The 20,762-nt window shown below is 43.2% G+C and overlaps 1 protein-coding gene across 1 annotated transcript in view; it reads left to right on the forward strand.

The window, feature by feature from the left end:
- Positions 1-20,762, forward strand: part of LOC124798917 — a gene marked incomplete at its 5' end in the record, with an annotated part of 86,123 nt that overhangs the window by 15,545 nt on the left and 49,816 nt on the right. The window contains one exon of the mRNA XM_047262449.1: positions 17,979-19,251. Within this exon, the coding sequence (XP_047118405.1) occupies positions 17,979-19,251 (1,273 nt within the window). The remainder of the gene's footprint in view (positions 1-17,978; positions 19,252-20,762) is intronic.

Consider the following 20,762-nt stretch of genomic DNA (forward strand, 5'->3'; position numbering starts at 1 on the left):
TTCTTTCAAGTTCCTGGGCGCTGGCAAGTCTCTAATAGCACTGAGATGTGACGGCGAGGGGTGGATACCTTGTCCATTAATCATATGTCCTAAATACTGAATCTCAGTTCGAAAAAATTTGCACTTATCTCTGTTACACTTTAGTCGTGCCTGCAAAAGTACAGTAAATAAGGCACACAAATTCTGTAAATGTTTACCTGGGGTGCGACCTGATACAACTATATCGTCCACGTAATTTGAGCAACCAGGGACAGTGGCAAACAACTGCTGCAAGTAAGGCTGCGTTCACACTGCCGACCGGGCCGGCCAGGGATGACGCGTACTGGCTCGGCTCGTGCCTAGCCAGCTCAGGCCGACGTGTAGTGCATTCACATTGCGCGCCGCGCCGAGCCGGGACGGTGAAATGGAGGAAAATCCACTTCTCCGATTTTCATGTTTTAAAAACTCTTAGCCGTATATAAGACTTCGCCCCATCGTTTTATGAACTTATTTTTTCCGTAAAAGCGTTACTTACGTCGTGAAATAAGAAAAAGTCTACTTTTCGTTTCGCGTGATTTCTTAGTTTCGTAACGCTTCTCAACCGATTTTGAAGAAAGTGTGCGGCTAAAAAATCTGATTTTTGTACACGTTGTATTGTAACATCTTAGCTTCGTATTGAATCATTTATCTTTCCATATTTCTTAACAGTCATTGTGAAATGATGCTATTTGTCAACGTTGTGCACTTGATTTACAAATCTTGTAGTGAAAAAGTTATGTAGCAGGTAGCTTACTGTTAGATCCGTTTTAGACCATACATTGTTGGAAATGAAATGTAGCTAAAAGTACCAAAAAGTTTTTGAAATGATAATGATAATGATACTGATATCTGTCTCCGGTCACAAGTAATGCGAGCTACTCAGTGGCGTCAGTGCCGCGTCCGCAAACCACGGAGTTCGCGCAGTTACAGCTTGGTTTAGTGTAGTCATATAATGCAGGACAGAAAAAAACTAATTACTTGTGATCAGCGCAGACCTAGTGTCGGACCCTCGTATTATTTTAATGGTCTCATTGTCTAGATAAATCCAAATGTATAATAATTTTTCCCCCCGGCTACTGGACAATCATCTGCTATGCTTTTATAATTGGCCACACGTTGCATCACAAAAGACAAACAATTATTTGTCATCAACATCCTACAATTAGTATAATGTACATTTCGAACTAAAAGATAAGAATATATTAATCTAAGAAGAGATCTTGCACCTGATGCATTGTAAAACTAATCACAAAAGCAAACTGGAGATTTGTGATACCTTTACTGCAGAAACTGAAGCGCAATTCTGTAGTCTCGTTGTCTACTTCGACAGAAAAAATAATGGGGAGTTAATGAAACTACTGTAGATCGACACAGATGTGCGTTTCATTGTTCTTCATTGTTTTTTTTTTTTTCTTCCTTGGCGGGCTGCGCTGCATTGTCAAGGTAATCCCCACTCTTTGGCTAAATGGCTGTTAGCTGCCGGAGGCCAAATAAATAAATTTAAAAAAGATCCCCACCCTTCGACAGCTGACAAGCAAGTCAGTAGAAAACGTAGCTGCAGTCAACAGTTGCTCGCCTTTAGCTAGTCTGTGCTGTCGTGTAGAACAATGTCTTCACTCTTTTATTGGTATTGTTTTGACTCTGCAGTAACTCGTCGAGTTTTGAAGTACAGAAGAACTAGGGGGTTATGGATTCATCCCATAAATAGCGACAGACATTTAGGAGAGTTTTTTTCTTTACATGAAGAACTTAAAAACTGTCCTGAAAAATTTTATTCATATTACAGAATGAATCATAATACATTTCAGTATGTGCTGCAGAACATTCAAGACAAAATTTCAAAACAGAACACAAATTTCCGCAGAAGTATAACAGCAGAAGAAAAATTGTGTATAACGATAGGGTAAGATTCGTTAGTATACACTTTTTGGTTTGCAGTAGAACTTTGTACGGCATTCACTACCTCCAATTAATTGTAGTCATGCTTTTGTATTTTAAATTTCACAAATGCTTACCTCTGAGGGGAAGAGAGTTTATGGGACTCCTGAGAATCATTAGGAAATAATTAGCTTCGTCATTTTGGGTAATGTCTTGCTGTGCCTTCAACGAAGAATCACAGAAACACTCCTTCAGAATTTTCCAAGTTTTTTCTTCTTTTTTCTTCATGATGCAGTACTTGGCAGTGGTGATGGTTCATCATGTGGGGCCACTGATGACCCCACATAATTCTTTTCATTACCTTGTAAGATAGACAGATTGATAGGCGAAGAGTTTTGAGATAATGCCCTTTGACTCAGTGGTTCTATTTCCACTGATAAGGAACTGTGCATAGCTCTTGGAACTCAGGAAAATCATATGACAGAACAAAGCCCGAGTGGAATTGCATTTTAGTATACTATTCACTGGATCACATGACCTTATTTTGCCAAGTTATAAAAGTTATTCTCTGTAACTGTCTCTCAGGTCTTTGCATTTCGATTTCATTATTCTAATTGAAAGAATATAGAAGGATGCAAGAAAATGTCTCTTTAATTATTTATTGTTGTATAACTGTGAAATGACATGGACTAAGTAAATATCTACCGTGCAAACAAAACTGTAAAAACTTCGCCCAACACCACACTTAAGTAACACATTTTACGATTTTTTTACTCAGGTATCTGTCCACTGGCATCCCCTTTCATGCACTAGCATCGTCATTCCGATTAGGAGTGTCCACCGTATCAGTGGTGGTGAAAGACGTTTGTATGGCCATATGGGAGTCACTTGCTCCCATTCATTTACCAACTCCAACTGTTTCTCGATTTAAAGAAATTGCCAGTGAAATGCATACGAGATGGGGATTTCCAAACTCTGTTGTATGTATAGACGGGAAGCACATGCGTGTCCAATGTCCTAAACTTTCTGGCAGCATGTTTTACAATTACAAACAGTATTATCTGATTGTACTCCAAGCAGTTGCTGATGCAAATTACAAATTTATAGCTGTAGATGTTGGTGCCTACGGTAAACAGTCTGATGCAGGCGTGTTTAAAGAAAGTATGTTAGATAAGAAACTTACAAATGGGGAGCTGTTATTACCGCCACCAACAAGACTTAAAGGAATGTGTCAGGAACTGCCGTACGTCATTTTGATGAGACCTTTTCCTCGCAGAAATTTGAACAACGAGAAGATTCTATACAGTGATATGCATTCCAGAGCACGAAAAGTTGTTGAATGTGCATTTGGTATAATGACCAATAAATGGAGACTACTGAGGAAGGAAATTGAAACATCCATTAACGTAGCTGATCACATAGTCAAGTGCATTTGTCTACTTCATAATATTGTCATTGACAGAGAAGGATGCAATGTTGAAGCTGAAAAGTTTTGTAACAACGCTGATATGCAGACAGCTGGTGCCACATTCAACAGAAATTCCACATTACGGTCGAAAACTGTCAGGAACACTTTTGTTGAATATTTCGTTAAAAATGCAACTTAAAATAATTAAAAAACCTTTCAAAAATAAATTTTGGAATTGAAAGTACTTAACTATTTACTGTATTTTTGTGTATCTCATTTCATCGTAAATAAAACAAATAAAACTATAAAGGAAAATAATTTATATTTGTGTGTACTATCTGAAACACACTCCTTGGTTACTTCGTTCCATAATCTGGAAACTGCATAGTTACTGTCATACTAGCCGAACACAAGTTAATGTCATATATATGTTATTCTGCATTCATTAAAGTAAGAACATCGCAAAAAGATGTCACAGACAACAGCTTATAGTAACGTGCACAGCATGACTTCACAATGCATTGTCATCTGGTAGGGACACATTTCCGTCCCTCAGTGACACTCATATCTGTCTCCGTTTACAAGTAAATGCGAACTATTCAGTGGCGGCAATGCCGCGATCGCTGGCAAGCTATTGTTGTAAATGCATGTACACACAGTAGATTAAATAAATGAAGTAAAAGTAATTTCGCATGTGTCATTATAATAAACGTAATTTATCCTCACTGATTGTGAAATGTGAGGTAACATCTTAAAATAAGACATGTGCAGTCATACTTGTGATGAAAGCAGAGGGGAGACGAACGATGCGTGTACTGCAGAAGCTGCCGGCAATATTAAACACTCGAGATGTCGCCGGCTCGGCTCCGGGAGGCTCACGCCGTGTCGGCGCGGCCCGGCCGCCAGTGTGAACACCGCAATTCAAAACCATGTGCTTGATATCAAAGCGGGCGGCGGCCCGGCCCGGCCAGGCTCGGCTCGGCCCGGCCGGCAGTGTGAACGCAGCCTAAGACTAAAAAGTAGCAGGAGCCGAAGCACAACCAAACAGAAGGCGGCGAAACTTGAAAAATCCAAGGTGGGTGTTGATCTTAAATTAGCACTGTGACTGTTCGTCGAGCGGAATCTGAAAGTATGCGTCCTGCTAGTCAATCGTGGAAAAGAATTTTTCCACACCAAGCTTATCAAAAATGTCTTCAGGATGCGGTAAGGGAAACGTAGCTACCACTGTCTGGGGATTTACTGTAGACTTAGTCAGCACAAATACAGAGATGACCATTTGGTTTCTTCACACACACTATAGGCGAAGCAGAAACAGGTTCAATGACACCACTGTCTTGAAAATGCACAAGTTCAGCAGCTACAGCGTCGTACAGTGCGTGCTGTACCAGACGTGCTCGCCCGAAAATAGGTGTGGCATTGTCTTTAACTACAACATGCACTGCAAAGTCTGTGGCACAACCAAGGCCATCAGAAAACAGTTCAGTAAAATCATCGCATAGTGCGGCAACACTGTCTGCATGGCCACTAGTGTTGATACAAAGTACATTGTCCTGAATTGCGAGGCCAAAAAGTTCAAATGCGTCCATGCCAAAAATGTTCGTAGCATCACTCGAGCGGAGCACATGGAAAGACACTGTACGGGGTGTTGCACCATACGTGGCTTGCAAACTACACACGCCGAGCACTGAGATTTCCTGTCCAGTAAAAGCAGTCAGTGTGGAATGTGAACGACGAAGCGGGGGCGAGCCAAGCAAGTCATACATCGATCTGTTCAGGAAAGAAAATGACGCACCAGTGTCCAGCTGCATGCGAACAGAACGTCCGCAAATGTTCAAAGTTACAAAAAGTTTCCTCGCATTGTGCTGAATGTGAGAGGAAGTGTCTGACAAAACTTTATTCACATGACGAGCTGTAGAAGCACGTGAAGCAGATGGCCCTGCCTCTGACGGGATAGGGAATGCCTCTGACTAGATTGGGTTAGGTTGTGGTGGGACGATGTGTGGGATAGGTCTTGCATCTAAGTGTTTGCAGGGACATGACCCATGAGGTAAGGGGTTGGGAACAGGTGTGGAGTGGGGATGGACAAGGATATCGCATAGGTCTGGTGGGTGGCAGAATACCATTCATAATAAGGCAGTGCTTACCGAAAACAGTAAGGAGAGTCTGAGTTTCTGTATTGAGTTGCAAGCTGTAATTGGCACAGCTGAACTGTTTGATTTTAGGAAAAGAACCAGTTCTGTTAGACACCCCAGTGCCGAGGGGAGATAACTGATGTCATGAGGTAAATAAAACTGGAAATAGTGCATTACTGAAGGAAAATATGTTAAATGCAGTGCGCTATTGCATATCATCTACTTGAACCATTCAAACCGAGCTAACTGTTTCTCTGCGGCCATTCCAGGGTTGAGATGCTCATTCATTTAAGACCCAAAGAACTAAGTGTTAAATCTTTAAAGAGCTTGTGAACAGGAGAGTCAGTCTTCAGTGATGGGTAGTGTAGTGCAATGTGATGATCATTGTCAGTGACATACAGAATGTGTTCTGTATATCACTCATCTTCTTGATGCAGATGGGCCAACTCCTCATAATTATTCATTTTATGTATTTTTCCAGGATTTGGTGAGAATCATAGTTTGTGTGTAAATTTTTGCTTCTCATGTGAAAGTACTCACCAAACGGTGGCAGAACACACACATAAAAGATTATAATTAGGAAAACTTTCAGAGCCAGTAGATCCTCCTTCAGGTGGAGGTCTAAGATAAGGGGTAGATTTTGGGAAAGTCACCCAGAATCACGGGTCAGGAGAGACTTACCGGACGGGATGAGAAGGAAAGACTGATTGTTGGGGACTGCACTGGACAAGATTTGAAAACCTGAGATCTTAAAGGTGGAAGACAGGGTAACATGCAAGACAGAAATTACTGCTTAAACATTGTGCATGAATTAATAAGAGTGAAAAACTAAGTCTATTATGCATAACAGAGGAGGAAGGCGGTGGCAAAAAATGGACAGGTAAGAAAACGAAATGTGTAGAAAACTAAAGAAGGCGGAAAAAATTAACATAATTAAGGCCAGGTGGGTGGCAAGAACCGAGGACATGTTGTAACACTAGTCCTCACATGTGGAGTTCTGAGAAAAATGGTGTCTGGAGGAAGGATCCAGATGGAATTGGCACCGAGGTCACAATTGTCATGTTGTAGAACATGCTATGCTACAGGATATTGCTTGTTGCCAATATACACCCTCTACCTATGCCCATTCATCCTAACTGATAATTTGGTGGTTGTCATGCCAATTTAGAAGGTCAAACAGTGTTTAGATAATAGTTAGTGTACGACCTGTCGTTTTACAGGTGGCTCTCCCTTTTGATAGTGTGTTTTGCCAGTTGTTGGAGTGATGTAGGTGGTGGTATCAGGGTGCATAGGACAAGTCTTGTAGCGGGGACAGTCACAGGGGTAGGAGCCATAGGGTAGGGAGATGGGTGCAGAGGGGGAGCATAGGGGCTGACAAGAATATTGCGGAGATTGGGAGGGCAACGAAAAGCTATTCTAGATGCGTTCTATCTGAGATTTTGCCCACCACATCTAGAATAGCTTTTTGTTGCCTTCCCAATCTCCACAACATTCTCGTCAGACCATATGCTCCTTCTGCACCCATCTCCCTAACCTGTGGCTCCTATCCCTGTGACTGTTCCCACTGCAAGACTTGCTCTATGCACCCTCCTACCATACCACCACCTGTACTAAAGTGCGCGTCATATATCTTGGCGGCCGAGTTTAGGTTCGTTCTGCGCATCTGACGTCACAAAACACAGTCAGCCAATGAACAGAGAACGACGTTGCCAGATCTCGACAGCAGTGCAGAGCACGGACGAGTGTCTTCAGTTTTAGAAACGTTCAGTCATAAATAAAGTAATAGAACAAAAGCAATGTTTTGATAGCAGACTTTCTTTTACAGAAAGTTTGGAAAAAGCATTCTTTATACCAATTGCTTCATATTCTATTAATTAATTAAACCAAACAAGCAATAAGACTCCTAATTCAGGCGATAGCAAGGAAAGGTGTTTGTTTCAATCTCACGAATTGCTTTTTGGCAATAAAGAACAGCGGTAATTGTATATTTCCTATTGTACTTCGACGAAGCGTGAGTAATTCATAGTCATACCAACAGTGTTTATAAGTAGTTGCGTGAGGTGTTAGAGTCCTTACGGAGTTACACTGTTCGATGAGCTGAGGTAGCGGAACGGTTAAGGTGTTGGGCTGCCAAGTGAAAGGTTACGAGTTCAAACCTTGTGCGGTGCTTAATATTTTCTTTATTTAAAAACAATATTGGAGTGCCTTACTTCACGAATTTTATTCGTTTGAATGAAATTTCTAGTGCTTTGCCTCTTCATTAACTCTTTCGCTGCTGCAGACACGTGCTCCCCCGCATTCCGCGCTGTCCATGATTTTGTCATCACTGCACTTCTCGCCTGTGCAGACACATGGTGTTCCCACTGCTTTGACACACTTATCATTCGATTTCACAAAAACTATTTGGCCAAAAAATTTGATTTTTACACGTCTTCTTGCCTGATACCTTCCCCCCATAAATGACTTAATTTTGTTTTGATGTGCAGCATTAAATGTAGTAAACCATTGCACGAAATTTTGAAGAGTTTGCAGAGGTAAAAGTCCATAGCGTATACTTTCCGTATGGTCGATTTTAGTTGCCACAATGTTGAGAATGAAATGTGGACAAGATACCTAAATTTCATATGGAATTTACTGTATAAGAATATCTCATTTAATTTAAGTGCCACATAGGTGTCGTATGTAATATTGAGAAATATTCAGTCTTTCGCGACTGTAATAAAAGTTTGGCTTTATTTTAAAGCACTTCCATCGGAGAAAGGTATGGCACAGACACAATGGTATTCACGTTCTATTTCTTGTTTTTGTTCCACAGTCGCAGTTTTACCAATGGTATTGAAATATATCCCTCTTCTGCAACTGTAATAAGCGACTTATTTAGACCAGACGTGTTTCTCTCTTTTGAAGCATCATAAGAGGACTGTATTTTGTGTCCTCCATTGCCAAGTCACCTTTCGTAGTTTTGTGCTGCGGTAGCACAATATTCAACGTCTGTGTTGGCTCATCAGTGTTTTAGCATATAAATGCTGTTTGTGTGTGCCACACACAAAATTATATTTGACGTAGCTCTGAGCACTTCACTGACAGACGGTATATTCAAGTCCTAATGTTTTTGTAAGTCCACAGTTTTGTTTAATGTATTTTGTCTACTTCCTTTTGATTGATTGAAGTGCTTTAAAATAAAGCCAAACGTGCCCAGTGTAAGTAAAACTTTTGTTACAGTCGCGAAAGGTGGAATTATTCTCAATATTACATACGACACCTATGCGGTACTTAAATTAAATGAAATATATAGGTATCTTGTCCACATATCATTCTCAACATTGTGGCAACTAAAATCGACCATACGGAAAGTATACTCTATGGACTTTTACCTCTGCAAACTCTTCAAAATTTCGTGCAAAGGTTTACTATATTTAATGCTGCATAGTAACTGCGTTGAACATCGAAACAAAATTAAGTCATTTATGGGGGGAAGGTATCAGTCAAGAAGATAGGTAAAAATCTAATTTTTGAGCCAAATAGTTTTTGTGGAATCGAATGATAAAGAGTGTCAAAGCAGTCGGAACACAATGTGTCTGCACAGGCGAGCAGTACAGTGACAAAATCGCCCACAGCGCGGAATGCAGGGAGCACGTCTTTGTAGCAGCGAAAGGGTTAATGCGGCCGTGGTGGCTTTACTTCATGAACTGCGCGCTCCCCCCTACACGTAAGCTTGCGAACTATGCTATACTATGGCGCTGCTTCTATTGGCGCGTGCGTCGTGTGCAACTGGCAACGCAGCAATCTCCAGCGTCTGGGCGGGCATGCGCGAGCCGCCAAGATAAAAGAATTGAGCTATAGTCCTGTAACTGACAAATATACACTATCAAAGGGAGGGCCACCTGTGAAACAACACACATCATATAACGAGTGTTACGTAAACACTGTTCGACCTTTTACATCGGCATGGCAACCGCCAAATTACCAGTTGCAATGAATGGGAATAGGCAGAGGCTGTATACTGGCAACACCCAATGTCCAGTTGCAGAGCATGTTCTACAACATGACAGTCGTGATCTCCACGCCTGTTTCACCACACAGGGCGACCCCCCCCCCCCTCCCCCTCCTGCTTGTCCGAGGGTTAGAATAGGCCCAAGGTATTCCTGCCTGTCATAAGAGGCAACGAAAAGGAGTCTCAAACGTTTCGGCCTTTATGTGATGATCGGGTTTCAACTCCATCTTTCTAAATTTTTCCGAAGAGCGAGCTGACTGGGGAAGGGCGCTTTCCGTGGTGCGTTGTGTCCGCCATGCATTGAGATCTTTAGCCCACTTTCTCATCGTCGCATATCAGTCCCCCTCATTCTCCATATCTTGAATGAGGGCATCTTCCCGGGTGCATTTTCCACCTTGCACTGTGCAGTGTTGCTTTCTGTGCTGATGATGACTGTGGACTTCTTAGCACCTCATATCCAGCACGGTATCCAGTCTGTTGTGGTGGGGCTGCCATTTACCCTGTTGGTTGTAGCCCCCTGACAACACAGGGATCGCTCTGCTGATGCCTGTGCTGCACATATGCCACAGAGTAGATGTTCATCTCCCTGGGGTGTTGGGGCACCTGGCAGTGTCTATCCTGCCAGGTGGCCCTTGCTGAGGCTGGATGGTGCCCTTGGGGAGGGCCCCTGCTTGGAGTGGGTGGCATCAGGGCGGATGATACTCCGTGAAGCATAGTACATCATCCCGTGCTGGTGGTCTGCTGCCAGCAGTCTCTAAACGGGCAAAGTCTAACTTCAATACTAAGAAATAGGACCACAAATCATTCCCCTCCCTGGCCACACCATGGGAGGAATGCGAGGCTAAGGATGGCAGTGAAGCTTATTCGCCTCGGTGCCTCGTATGTACGAGAGTTGATGGGGAATTTTTCATTTCCATGAAGCATCGGTTTTTTGTGGAGCATTTGGAGGACATGATTGGGGAGGTGGAGGGCTTGTCCAAAATGTGCTCTGGGTCAGTCTTGATAAAAACAACACCCTCTGCTCAGTCACAGGCATTACTCGCTTGTGAAGAGTTGGGGGGTGTTTCTGTTACGATCACACTCCATAAGAGTTTAAATATGGTCCAGGGTATTATATTCCACAGGGACCTTCTTTTGCAGTCTGGGCACTTCCCTCCCTGTTGCACCCACACCACCTACATCCCCACCCCCCGCCCCCGCCAACCATCGGGGAGTTCAGTTCCCACTTCTGAGCTGGAGAAGCGCAAGTCTTCTTCAGCTCCTCTCCCCTCTCACTAGAAAGGGGTCCCTTGGGTCACTCCCTTCCCAGGTTTCTGCTGGTAGGAAAGATTACACCTACCATTGGCTGAAGAGCCCAAAAGCAGCTGGTCATAGGGCTTCACGCTCCTTCTCAGTCCCGGAGACTGAATCAGTCCTCCGAGCCAGGGAAACCCAAGGAACAGTGAAAGGAATCCAAAAAGAAGGTCACTAAGACCAAGGGAATTGCGGTAGCACCAACAACACCGCTACCTATATGCTCTGCATCTGCGGATGAGGTGGAGATTCTGGTGTTCGCTGACGACCTAGATCTCACCAGACCTTGAGACACAATGGATATAGACCGCTCAGACAAAAAGTTGGTGGCAACAGGTGACCCTGAGGTGTAAACTGCCTCATTGAATGTTCCATGCCTTCCCAGTCTCACGATGACGTCATCCTCCAGTGGAATTGCGGTGGTTTTTTCCACTACCTGGCTGAGCTACACCAACTGTTAAGCTTTACACCTGCTCTCTGCATTGCCCTCCAGGAAACCTGGCTCCCAGCAATGCGGACCCCTCCCCTCCGCAGCTATTAGGGATGCTACAGGAATAGTAGGTACCATAATAGTGTCGGGTAGAGTTCACTTTTATGTCCTAAACTCTGTCTTTAGTGAAACTGTGCCCCTTCAAACCCCTCTTGAAGCTGTTGTTGTCAGAATAAGGACAACACAGCAAATAATTGTATGTATTGTATATCTTTCTGCCGATGGTGCGGTACCCCTGAATGTATTGGCTGCACTGATTGATCAACTCCGTATATCTATCCTACTTTTGGGAGATTTTAACGCTCATAACACCTTGTGGAGTGGCACAGTTCTTACTGGCCGTGGCAGAGATATTGAAAATTTAGTGTGACAATGTGATCTCTGCCTCTTAAATACTGGGCCCACCACACATTTCAGTGTGGCACATGGCACATATTTATACATTGATCTCTCGGCTTGCAGTCCTGGTCTTCTCCCATCTGTCCACTGGAGAGCACACGACCACCTGTGTGGTAGTGACCACTTTCCCATTGTTCTGTCACTGCCCTGGCGTCAGGCCCATGGACAACTGCCCAGATGGCTTTAAACAAGGCGGACTGGGAAACTTTCACCTCTGTTATCACCGTTGAATCTCCCCCACATGGTAACATCAGTATGGTGGTTGAGCAGGTAACTAAGATTGTTTCTGCGGCGGAAAACGCTATCCCTCGCTCTTTAGGGTGCCCCCAGCGAAAGACAGTCCCTTGGTGGATGCTGGAAGTCGCTGGGGCAATTAAGGAGAGTTGGCAAGCTGTACAGTGGCATAAGTGGCACCCTTACCTGGAGTACCTCATAGCCTTTAAACGGCTCCATGCCCGCATTCGCATTTTATAAAAAGGCGACCACTGGGTGCCACATGTCACCTTCCCAAGTCTGGGCAAAGATCAAATGAGTTTTTGGGTACCAGACCCCAACAGGTGTTCCTGGTGTTAACATAAATGGCATGTTATCTACTGATGCAAACGCGATTGCCGGGCACTTTGCCGGGCACTATGCTCGAGCCTCTGCGTCGGAAAATTACCCCCATTCTTTCGCACTCTCAAATGGCGGCTGGAAGGGAAAGTCCTCTCATTTACTACACACCATAGTGATTCCTATAACCCCCCATTCACAGAGTGGGAGTTCCTCAGTGCCCTCGCACATTGCCCCGACACAGCTTCTGGGGCAGATTGGATTCAGTCGGATGATTAAACATATCTCATCTGACTACAAGTGACACCTCGTAGTGATCTTCAACTGGATCTGGTGTGATGGCATCTTTCCATTACAATGGTGGGAGAACATCATCATTCTGGTGCTCAAACCCAGTAAAAACCCTGTTGATCGGGATAGCTATCAGTCCCGCCCCCCCCTGAACATTCTTTATAAGCTGCTGGAATGTATGGTGTTGGCGGTTGGGTTGGGTCCTGGAGTCACGTGGCCTACAAGCTCCATGTCAGGACAGTTTCCGCCAGTATCGCTCTACCACTGATAATCTTGTGTCCCTTGAATCTGCCATCCAAACAGCCTTTACCAGACGTCAACACCTGGTTGCCGTCTTTTATGATTTACGAAAAGCGTGTGACACCACCTGGCGACAACATATCCTTGCAATATTATACAAGTGGGGGGTCTCAAAGGCCCGTGCCCGGTTTTTATCCAAAATTTCCTATTGCTTTGTACTTCCCGTGTCCAAGTTGGTGCCTCCAGACGAATGGGGTCCCACAGGGCTCCGTATTGAGTGTACCTCTATTTTTAGTGGCCATTAATGGTCTAGCAGCAGCTGTAGGGGCGTCCGTCTCTCTCTCTCTCTCTCTCTCTCTCTCTCTCTCTCTCTCTCTCTCTCTCTCTCTGTATGCAGATGACTTCTGCATTTCATACTGCTCCACCAGTACTCGTGTTGCTGAGGGGCACGTACAGGGAGCCATCCACAAGGCTGCAGTCATGGACTCTAGCCCACGGCTTCCAGTTTTCATCCGCGAAGTCGTGTGTCATGCACTTCTGTTGGCATTGTACTGTTCATCCGGAACCAGAACTTTGCCTTCATGATGATCCACTCACTGTATTGGAGACATATTGATTCTTAGGACTTGTTTTAGACCCCTGATTGACGTGGCTTCCTCACCTTAGTCAGCTTAAGCGGAAGTGCTGGCAGCACCTCAATGCCCTCCGCTGCCTGAGCAACACCAAATGGGGTGCAGATCGCTCTACGCTGCTGCAGCTCTACAGAGCCCTTGTTCAATCCTGCCTTGACTATGGGGGTCTGGTTTATGGCTCGTTGGCGCACTCAGTGTTGCATTTACTCGACCCAGTGCATCACTGTGATGTTTGCCCAGCGACAGTAACTTTTAGGACGGTCCAGTGACCAGCATCTTTATGGAGGCCGGAGTCCCTCCCTTGCAGGTTAGGCATGCATAACTGCTGGCCAGTTAAGTTTCAAAAGTTTGTAGTTCTCCTGCACATTTGAATCACCATCTCCTTTTCCCACGCACGGTGGTTCATCTCCCGCATTGGCGGCCCAAGTCAGGGCTTCCAATTGCAGTTTGTGTCCAATCCCTTCTTTTGAAACTGGAGTCTTTGCCTTTACCATCTATACTTGAGGTCCATTCACGTAGACCTCCATGGTCTACACCTAGGCTGCGACTTTGCCTGGATCTTTCACACGGCCCTAAGGACTCGGTTAACCCTGCGGCGCTCTGCTGCCACTTTCTCTTGATTCTTGACATGTACCAAGGCAACAAAGTGGTTTACACAAATGGCTCAGTGGTTGGTGCATACGTCTGCTTCGCATATGTCCATGGAAGACATTTTGAACAGCATTTCTTGCCCGATGGCTACTGTGTTTTCACTGCTGAGCTGGTGGCTATCTCGTGCTCTTGAGCACATACCTTCATGCCGTGGGGAGTTGTTTCTTCAGTGTACTGACTCCTTCAGCAGCCTACAAGCTATCAACCAATGCTACCCTCGCTGTCCTTTGGTATCGACCATCAAGGAGACCATCTGTTGTTGTTGTGGTCTTCAGTCCTGAGACTGGTTTGATGCAGCTCTCCATGCTACTCTATCCTGTGCAAGCTTCATCTCCCAGTACCTACTGCAACCTACATCCTTCTGAATCTGCTTAGTGTAGTCATCTCTTGGTCTCCCTCTAAGATTTTTACCCTCCACGCTGCCCTCCAATGCTAAATTTGTGATCCCTTGATGCCTCAAATCATGTCCTACCAACCGATCCCTTCTTCTAGTCAAGTTGTGCCACAAAGTTTTCTTCTCCCCAATCCTATTCAATACTTCCTCATTAGTTACGTGATCTACCCATCTAATCTTCAGCATTCTTCTGTAGCACCACATTTCGAAAGCTTCTATTCTCTTCTTGTCCAAACTATTTATCGTCCATGTTTCACTTCCATACCTGGCTACACTCCATACAAATACTTTCAGAAACGACTTCCTGACACTTAAATCTATACTCGATGTTAACAAATTTCTCTTCTTCAGAAACGATTTCCTTGCCATTGCCAGTTTACATTTTATATCCTCTCTACTTCGACCATCATCAGTTATTTTACTCCCTAAATAGCAAAACTCATTTACTACTTTAAGTGTCTCATTTCCTAATCTAATTCCCTCAGCATCACCCGATTTAATTTGACTGCATTCCATTATCCTCGTTTTTCTTTTGTTGATGTTCATCTTATATCCTCCTTTCAAGACCCTTTCCATTCCGTTCAACTGCTCTTCCAAGTCCTTTGCTGTCTCTGACAGAATTACAATGTCATCGGCGAACCTCAAAGTTTTTACTTCTTCTCCATGAATTTTAATACCTACTCTGAACTTTTCTTTTGTTTCCTTTACTGCTTGCTCAATATACAGATTGAATAACATCGGGGAGAGACTACAACCCTGTCTCACTCCCTTCCCAACCACTGCTTCCCTTTCATGCCCCTCGACTCTTATAACTGCCATCTGGTTTCTGTACAAATCGTAAATAGCCTTTCGCTCCCTGTATTTTACCCCTGCCACCTTTAGAATGTGAAAGAGAGTATTCCAGTCAACATTGTCAAAAGCTTTCTCTAAGTCTACAAATGCTAGAAACGTAGGTTTGCCTTTTCTTAATCTTTCTTCTAAGATAAGTCGTAAGGTTAGTATTGCCTCACGTGTTCCAATATTTCTACGGAATCCAAACTGATCTTCCCCGAGGTCCGCTTCTACCAGTTTTTCCATTCGTCTGTAAAGAATTCGCGTTAGTATTTTGCAGCTGTGACTTATTAAACTGATAGTTCGGTAATTTTCACATCTGTCAACACCTGCTTTCTTTTGGATTGGAATTATTATATTCTTCTTGAAGTCTGAGGGTATTTCACGTGTCTCATACATCTTGCTCACCAGATGGTAGAGTTTTGTCAGGACTGGCTCTCCCAAGGCCATCAGTAGTTCTAATGGAATGTTGTCTACTCCTGGGGCCTTGTTTCGACTCAGGTCTTTCAGTGCTCTGTCAAACTCTTCACGCAGTATCGTATCTCCCATTTCATCTTCATCTACATCCTCTTCCATTTCCATAATATTGTCCTCAAGTACATCGCCCTTGTATAGACCCTCTATATACTCCTTCCACCTTTCTGCTTTCCCTTCTTTGCTTAGAACTGGGTTGCCATCTATGCCCTCAAATGGTCCAGTCGTTCAGTGGTGTTTGTCTAGACCCCACGTCACGTCTGAATTTCACACAACAAACTTGCCGACAGGCTGGCAAACCAGTCTACGCGGGAACTGCGTATGGAGATTGGCTTCTCTACATCTGACCTGCATTCAGTACTACGCCACAAGGTTTTGTGGCTTTGGGAGACGAAATGGCATAACCTCAGCACGCACAACAAACTGCGTGACATTAAGGAGACTTCGAAGGTCTTCCATGCAGGCCTCTCGCAGGGACTCTGTGGTTCTCTGCCGGCTCCGCATTGGCCACACTTGGGTTACACTCGGCTACCTCCTGCGCCTGGCTGACAGAGGCCTATATCTTGGCGAGCTGTCCTTCTTTGGCTGCCCTGTGACAGACTCTTCAGTTACTGGACTTGTTGCCATTAATTTTAGCTGACAGTGCTTCATCAGCTAATGTAGTTTTAAGTTTTATGCATGATGGTGGGTTTTATCATTCTACGTAAGTTTTAGCGCATGTCCTTTGTATCTTTTGTGTTCTCCACTCTAATGCTTTTAGGGTGGATGTTTTAATGTGTCATAGAGTAGCTAGCTTTTCCTTTTTGTTGTCGTGGTTGGTCAGCTACGGTCATCTGCTTCTTGTTTTTATCCCTTCGACCTGTTTCTTGCTTCTCTCTGTGGTTTTCTTTTCCTGTTTTGTCTGTAGCAGTGTTGGTTGTTCTGTCGTTTTTCTGCTTCTTCCTGTCTCCTGTTATTCTGCTAACGTCTCCAGTCTTCTCTTCTGTCCCTTGTGTAATTATTTTACTGGGAACAAGGGACCGATGACCTTGCAGTTTGGTCCCTTCCAACCCCCCCCCCCCTTTCCCTCCCCTTCCCCTCCTCTTTTGAACCAACCATCACCACACATGCAATCTGGATTCTTCCTCCAGACACCATTTTTCTCAGAAACCCACACGTGGAAACCAGCATTACAACAAGTCCTTGTTTCTCGCCACCCACCTACCTTAATTATGTTAATTTCTTCCGCCTTGGCATTTCTTCACAGTAACTACTTCTTCACTCCATTTTAGTTTTCTACATAGTTCATTTTTTACCTGTCTATTTTTCATCGTCCCCCTCCTTCCTCTGTTACATACAATGCACTTAGCTTTTCTCTCTTATTAACTCGTGTGTGATGTTTTAGTAGTAAACTCTTGCATATTACCCTGTCTTCCATCTTAAAATATCAGGTTTTCAAATCTCGTTCGGTGCAATCCCCAACAATCAGTCGTTCCTTCTCATCCCTTCAGGTAAGTCTCCCCCTGATCTGTGGTTCTGTGTGACTTTCCTGAAATTTACCCGTTTCCTTAGACCTCCCCAGTCCTTTTCCTTCACCCCTCTTCCTTCCCCTTCTACCCTTCTGCCTGGAGGAGGACCCACTGGCTCCTAAACCTTGCCTAATCATAATATTTTGTGTATGTGTGTGTTCTGCCACCGCTTGGTGAGTAGATTTTTGTATCATGTGAATGTTTGGATTATAGTCTTGTACTGCTATCTTGGTGACATCAATTGATGATGATGATGATGATGATGATGATGATGATGATAAATGGTTTAGTAGGACTTACCACTCACCTGTACGTGACTGATAAGAGTTTCATAAGAGACTGTCAGTGCAGAGATGTCATTAGCTTTTCAGTTCCTGTGATCTATTGTATTCTCATTCACACAGTCACATTGACCTCAAATGCCTCTACTTGCAATCAATGTATGTTCAATTGAGTGAGCTAGAATGAAAAATCATGAACCTTGGTGATGTGTCTTGTCGTGTAATTTGGTATGCCACACATCAGTTTTATGAGTGGTTACTTTTCTGCACTTTTATTTAAGTGTATAAAGAGTGATACTAATGTGCTTCAGTTTCATAAGTATGCTGATTAAGAAAAATTTGGAGTTTTATATGCTCATAGAATGAAGTTATTAAGAGTTAACACTGCACTGTGTTTGTGCGTGTTATTGAGTGGGGAAGATACAGCAAGTAGTAATCTTATTTCATACACTTCGTGTGCTATTGATACACCTGCTGTCTTTTATGATATGATGTTTTCTTGTCTTTTTCAGAAAAAGTTATCCTCTCCAATGGTGATATCCTTTTGGAATGTGGCGTTAGCTCCACTGTTCCTGAAAGTCGGTCGACATTAAAGGATTCCGTTTCACTTTTTTCTGGTCGTTATTCAGATCTATATGTGGGTAATAATCTAGTTGACAATTTGAAGCAGTCTTCCAATGAAAAAAGTAAAAAGCATATACAAATGCCAAAGAGTGGTGTACATTCCTCAGGATGCAGCAATTTGTTCTTCTCAGATTCCAGTATTTCTACTAAAGATGCAAGCAGAGTCATAGAATGTATAACATTAAGTAGTAGTGAAACTTCAGATAAGAACAACTATTCAAGTGAATGTAAAGTTATATCATCAGATCAAAATTCTGATATGTCTTCAATATGCTCAGAGGCGAGCATCCAAAAATCTGCTACTGAAAAATGTGTATCATTTGAATACAAGCAGTCTTCATCAGTATTTTCAACAAAATCATTTACATCGGGCAATTCAGCGAAATCGAGAAGAAAACTTTTGCCACGTTTTGGCAGGAACTTGGGCAGTAATAGTACACACTGTGACTTCAACAGTTCTTGTATGACTGTTGATCAGCAAGAAAATAGTACAAATGAAGCTGTGAAGCACATCACTGAAAATATGCTGCACTCTGTAACATGCTCATTGGAAAAGTTATCAGTGGATAGTAGCTGTGATGGCATTGAGACTTTAGATTCATCGCATTCTTTATCCAGGAGAAACCTTAGTTTAAGGACGTGTTCACGTTCAGAGCTTTCTCATTCAGAACTTAACAATGGTTTCTTGGATAAAGATACTCACAAAGGTATGAATTGTACACCTGGAAAGTATGATGAAGGCAGTATTGTCTGCTGGATGTTTCAAAGTACTCCAAAGAAAAAACACCTTTCTTATGAAAGGGATGCATCTTATGAGGGACAGCTAAAAGTAAATAAAAATCAGAAACCAGAATTGGCTGCAACTACAAATGCAGGTAGTGACTTGATAGCAGGAGTGGTATTGGAGAAAAGTGTTCAATCCTTACAAAAGATTCTAAGTGAAGATACTTCTCCAAAATCAGATTTGCATATCTGCCTAGAAGGAACAAGTGATTCTGGTCGATCAACAAAGACCTCTGATTATGTTAACTTCTGTACGTGCAGTTCAGACTCATCATCCAGCAGTGGATCATATTTCAGTATAACTGAAGAATATAGATATACAGATGAAGAAAATGGAATAGTCCTTAAAGAACGTAGAATCTTAACTGAAAAGTGCAGGTAAGTGGAACAGAGAAATTGTACAGTTAAAATGACATTCTGTCTAGAAAAACATAGTGTGGAATACGGTACTTGCAATTAACTATCTCTTTGTTTTTCAAAAATATTCTTTCCATATCATCACCTATTCTCTCTTTAACTCAATGAAGTCATATTTAAATACCCTACTGGTTGCTGTGACATCAGATTTAATACATATCTGCTAGTATGATCATTGTGTGTATCAGCCAGTATGATTTTTGGGTATGGCAGACCTCAAAAGTCATTTAAATGTAGCCGGCTGCTGTGGTGGAGTGGTTCTAGGCACTTCAGTCTGGAACCGCGCTGCTGCTACGGTCGCAGGTTCGAATCCTGCCTCGGGCATGGATGTGTGTGATATCCTTAGGTTAGTTAGGTTTAAGTAGTTCTAAGTATAGGGAACTGCTGACCTCAGATGTCAAGTCCCATAGTGCTTAGAGCCATTTGTACCATCTAAATGTAGAGCAGCACCTAACTTTTAACTCATTGGCATTCTCATTCACTTCTTTTTCCTCTTGAGTGGTGCATAAGACACATTTTTGCGACATGTTTTCTGTTCTCTGTTGGGGGTGTGTCCTTTGGGAAATCAGCCCGTGGTTTTGAATGAAGTCTCATGGTGGTGGTACTCCACTGAAGGTTGCCTGTGAACAGATTACTCGAGTAGCTGTGAACGCTCTTATCAGTTGCTGTGAAACCTCATCACCGTGAACTATGCATTTCCGCATGTTTGCTTCTGGAGATCAGTGACCATGTGACACACAGAACTTGCTTCGTTTTGGCATACATTTATGAGCAAACTATTAGCTAGAAATTGAACTCAATGCATTCCTAGAGTGAATAGGCAATTACAAGCTGAGCATTGTTCTAAGATTTAAATGCCCTAGCTACATCTTGCGAGAACAGTTCCTTATTTGATGCTGTTGGGTTAAGTGAAGCCTTGCCAGGGGTCTCTCACCTCTTTTGTGGGCATGGGTGTGGTGAGCAGAGTCCAGAGCCTCTTTTTTTTTTCTCTTCCCTGCACTGCTACTCTTACTACATGTTCACTCAGACTTGGTTTGTAGGACAGATTCATTATTGGCACACTTGTTTATTCTTACGACATAGTGAGGCTTTTCTCACTTTTTCTACATTTACATAAATACTCCACAAGCCACTGACAGTGTGTGGCGGAGGGTACTTGTGGTACCACTAATTGGTCCCCCTTCCCTTTTTCATTCACAAAAGAAGAATGATTATCAATGAGCCTCTGATAGAGCTATAATTTCTTGAATTTTCTTGCTGTGGTTATTTTGTGTGACTTTTGTGGGAGTAATTAATATGTTGTCTGACTTCCTGTAACGTATCTTGAAATTTCAAAAACGAACCTATCCGTAAGGCATGTCACCTGTGGCAGTGTCTGCTACTAGAGATTTTTGAGCTCGTCTGCAATGCTCTTGCACAGACTAAATGATACCAGAACCAAATGCGCCACTTATCACTGGATCTTCTCTCTC

This window comes from Schistocerca piceifrons, chromosome 5 (genome assembly GCF_021461385.2).
Source record: "Schistocerca piceifrons isolate TAMUIC-IGC-003096 chromosome 5, iqSchPice1.1, whole genome shotgun sequence".
Classification (NCBI taxonomy): domain Eukaryota; kingdom Metazoa; phylum Arthropoda; class Insecta; order Orthoptera; family Acrididae; genus Schistocerca; species Schistocerca piceifrons.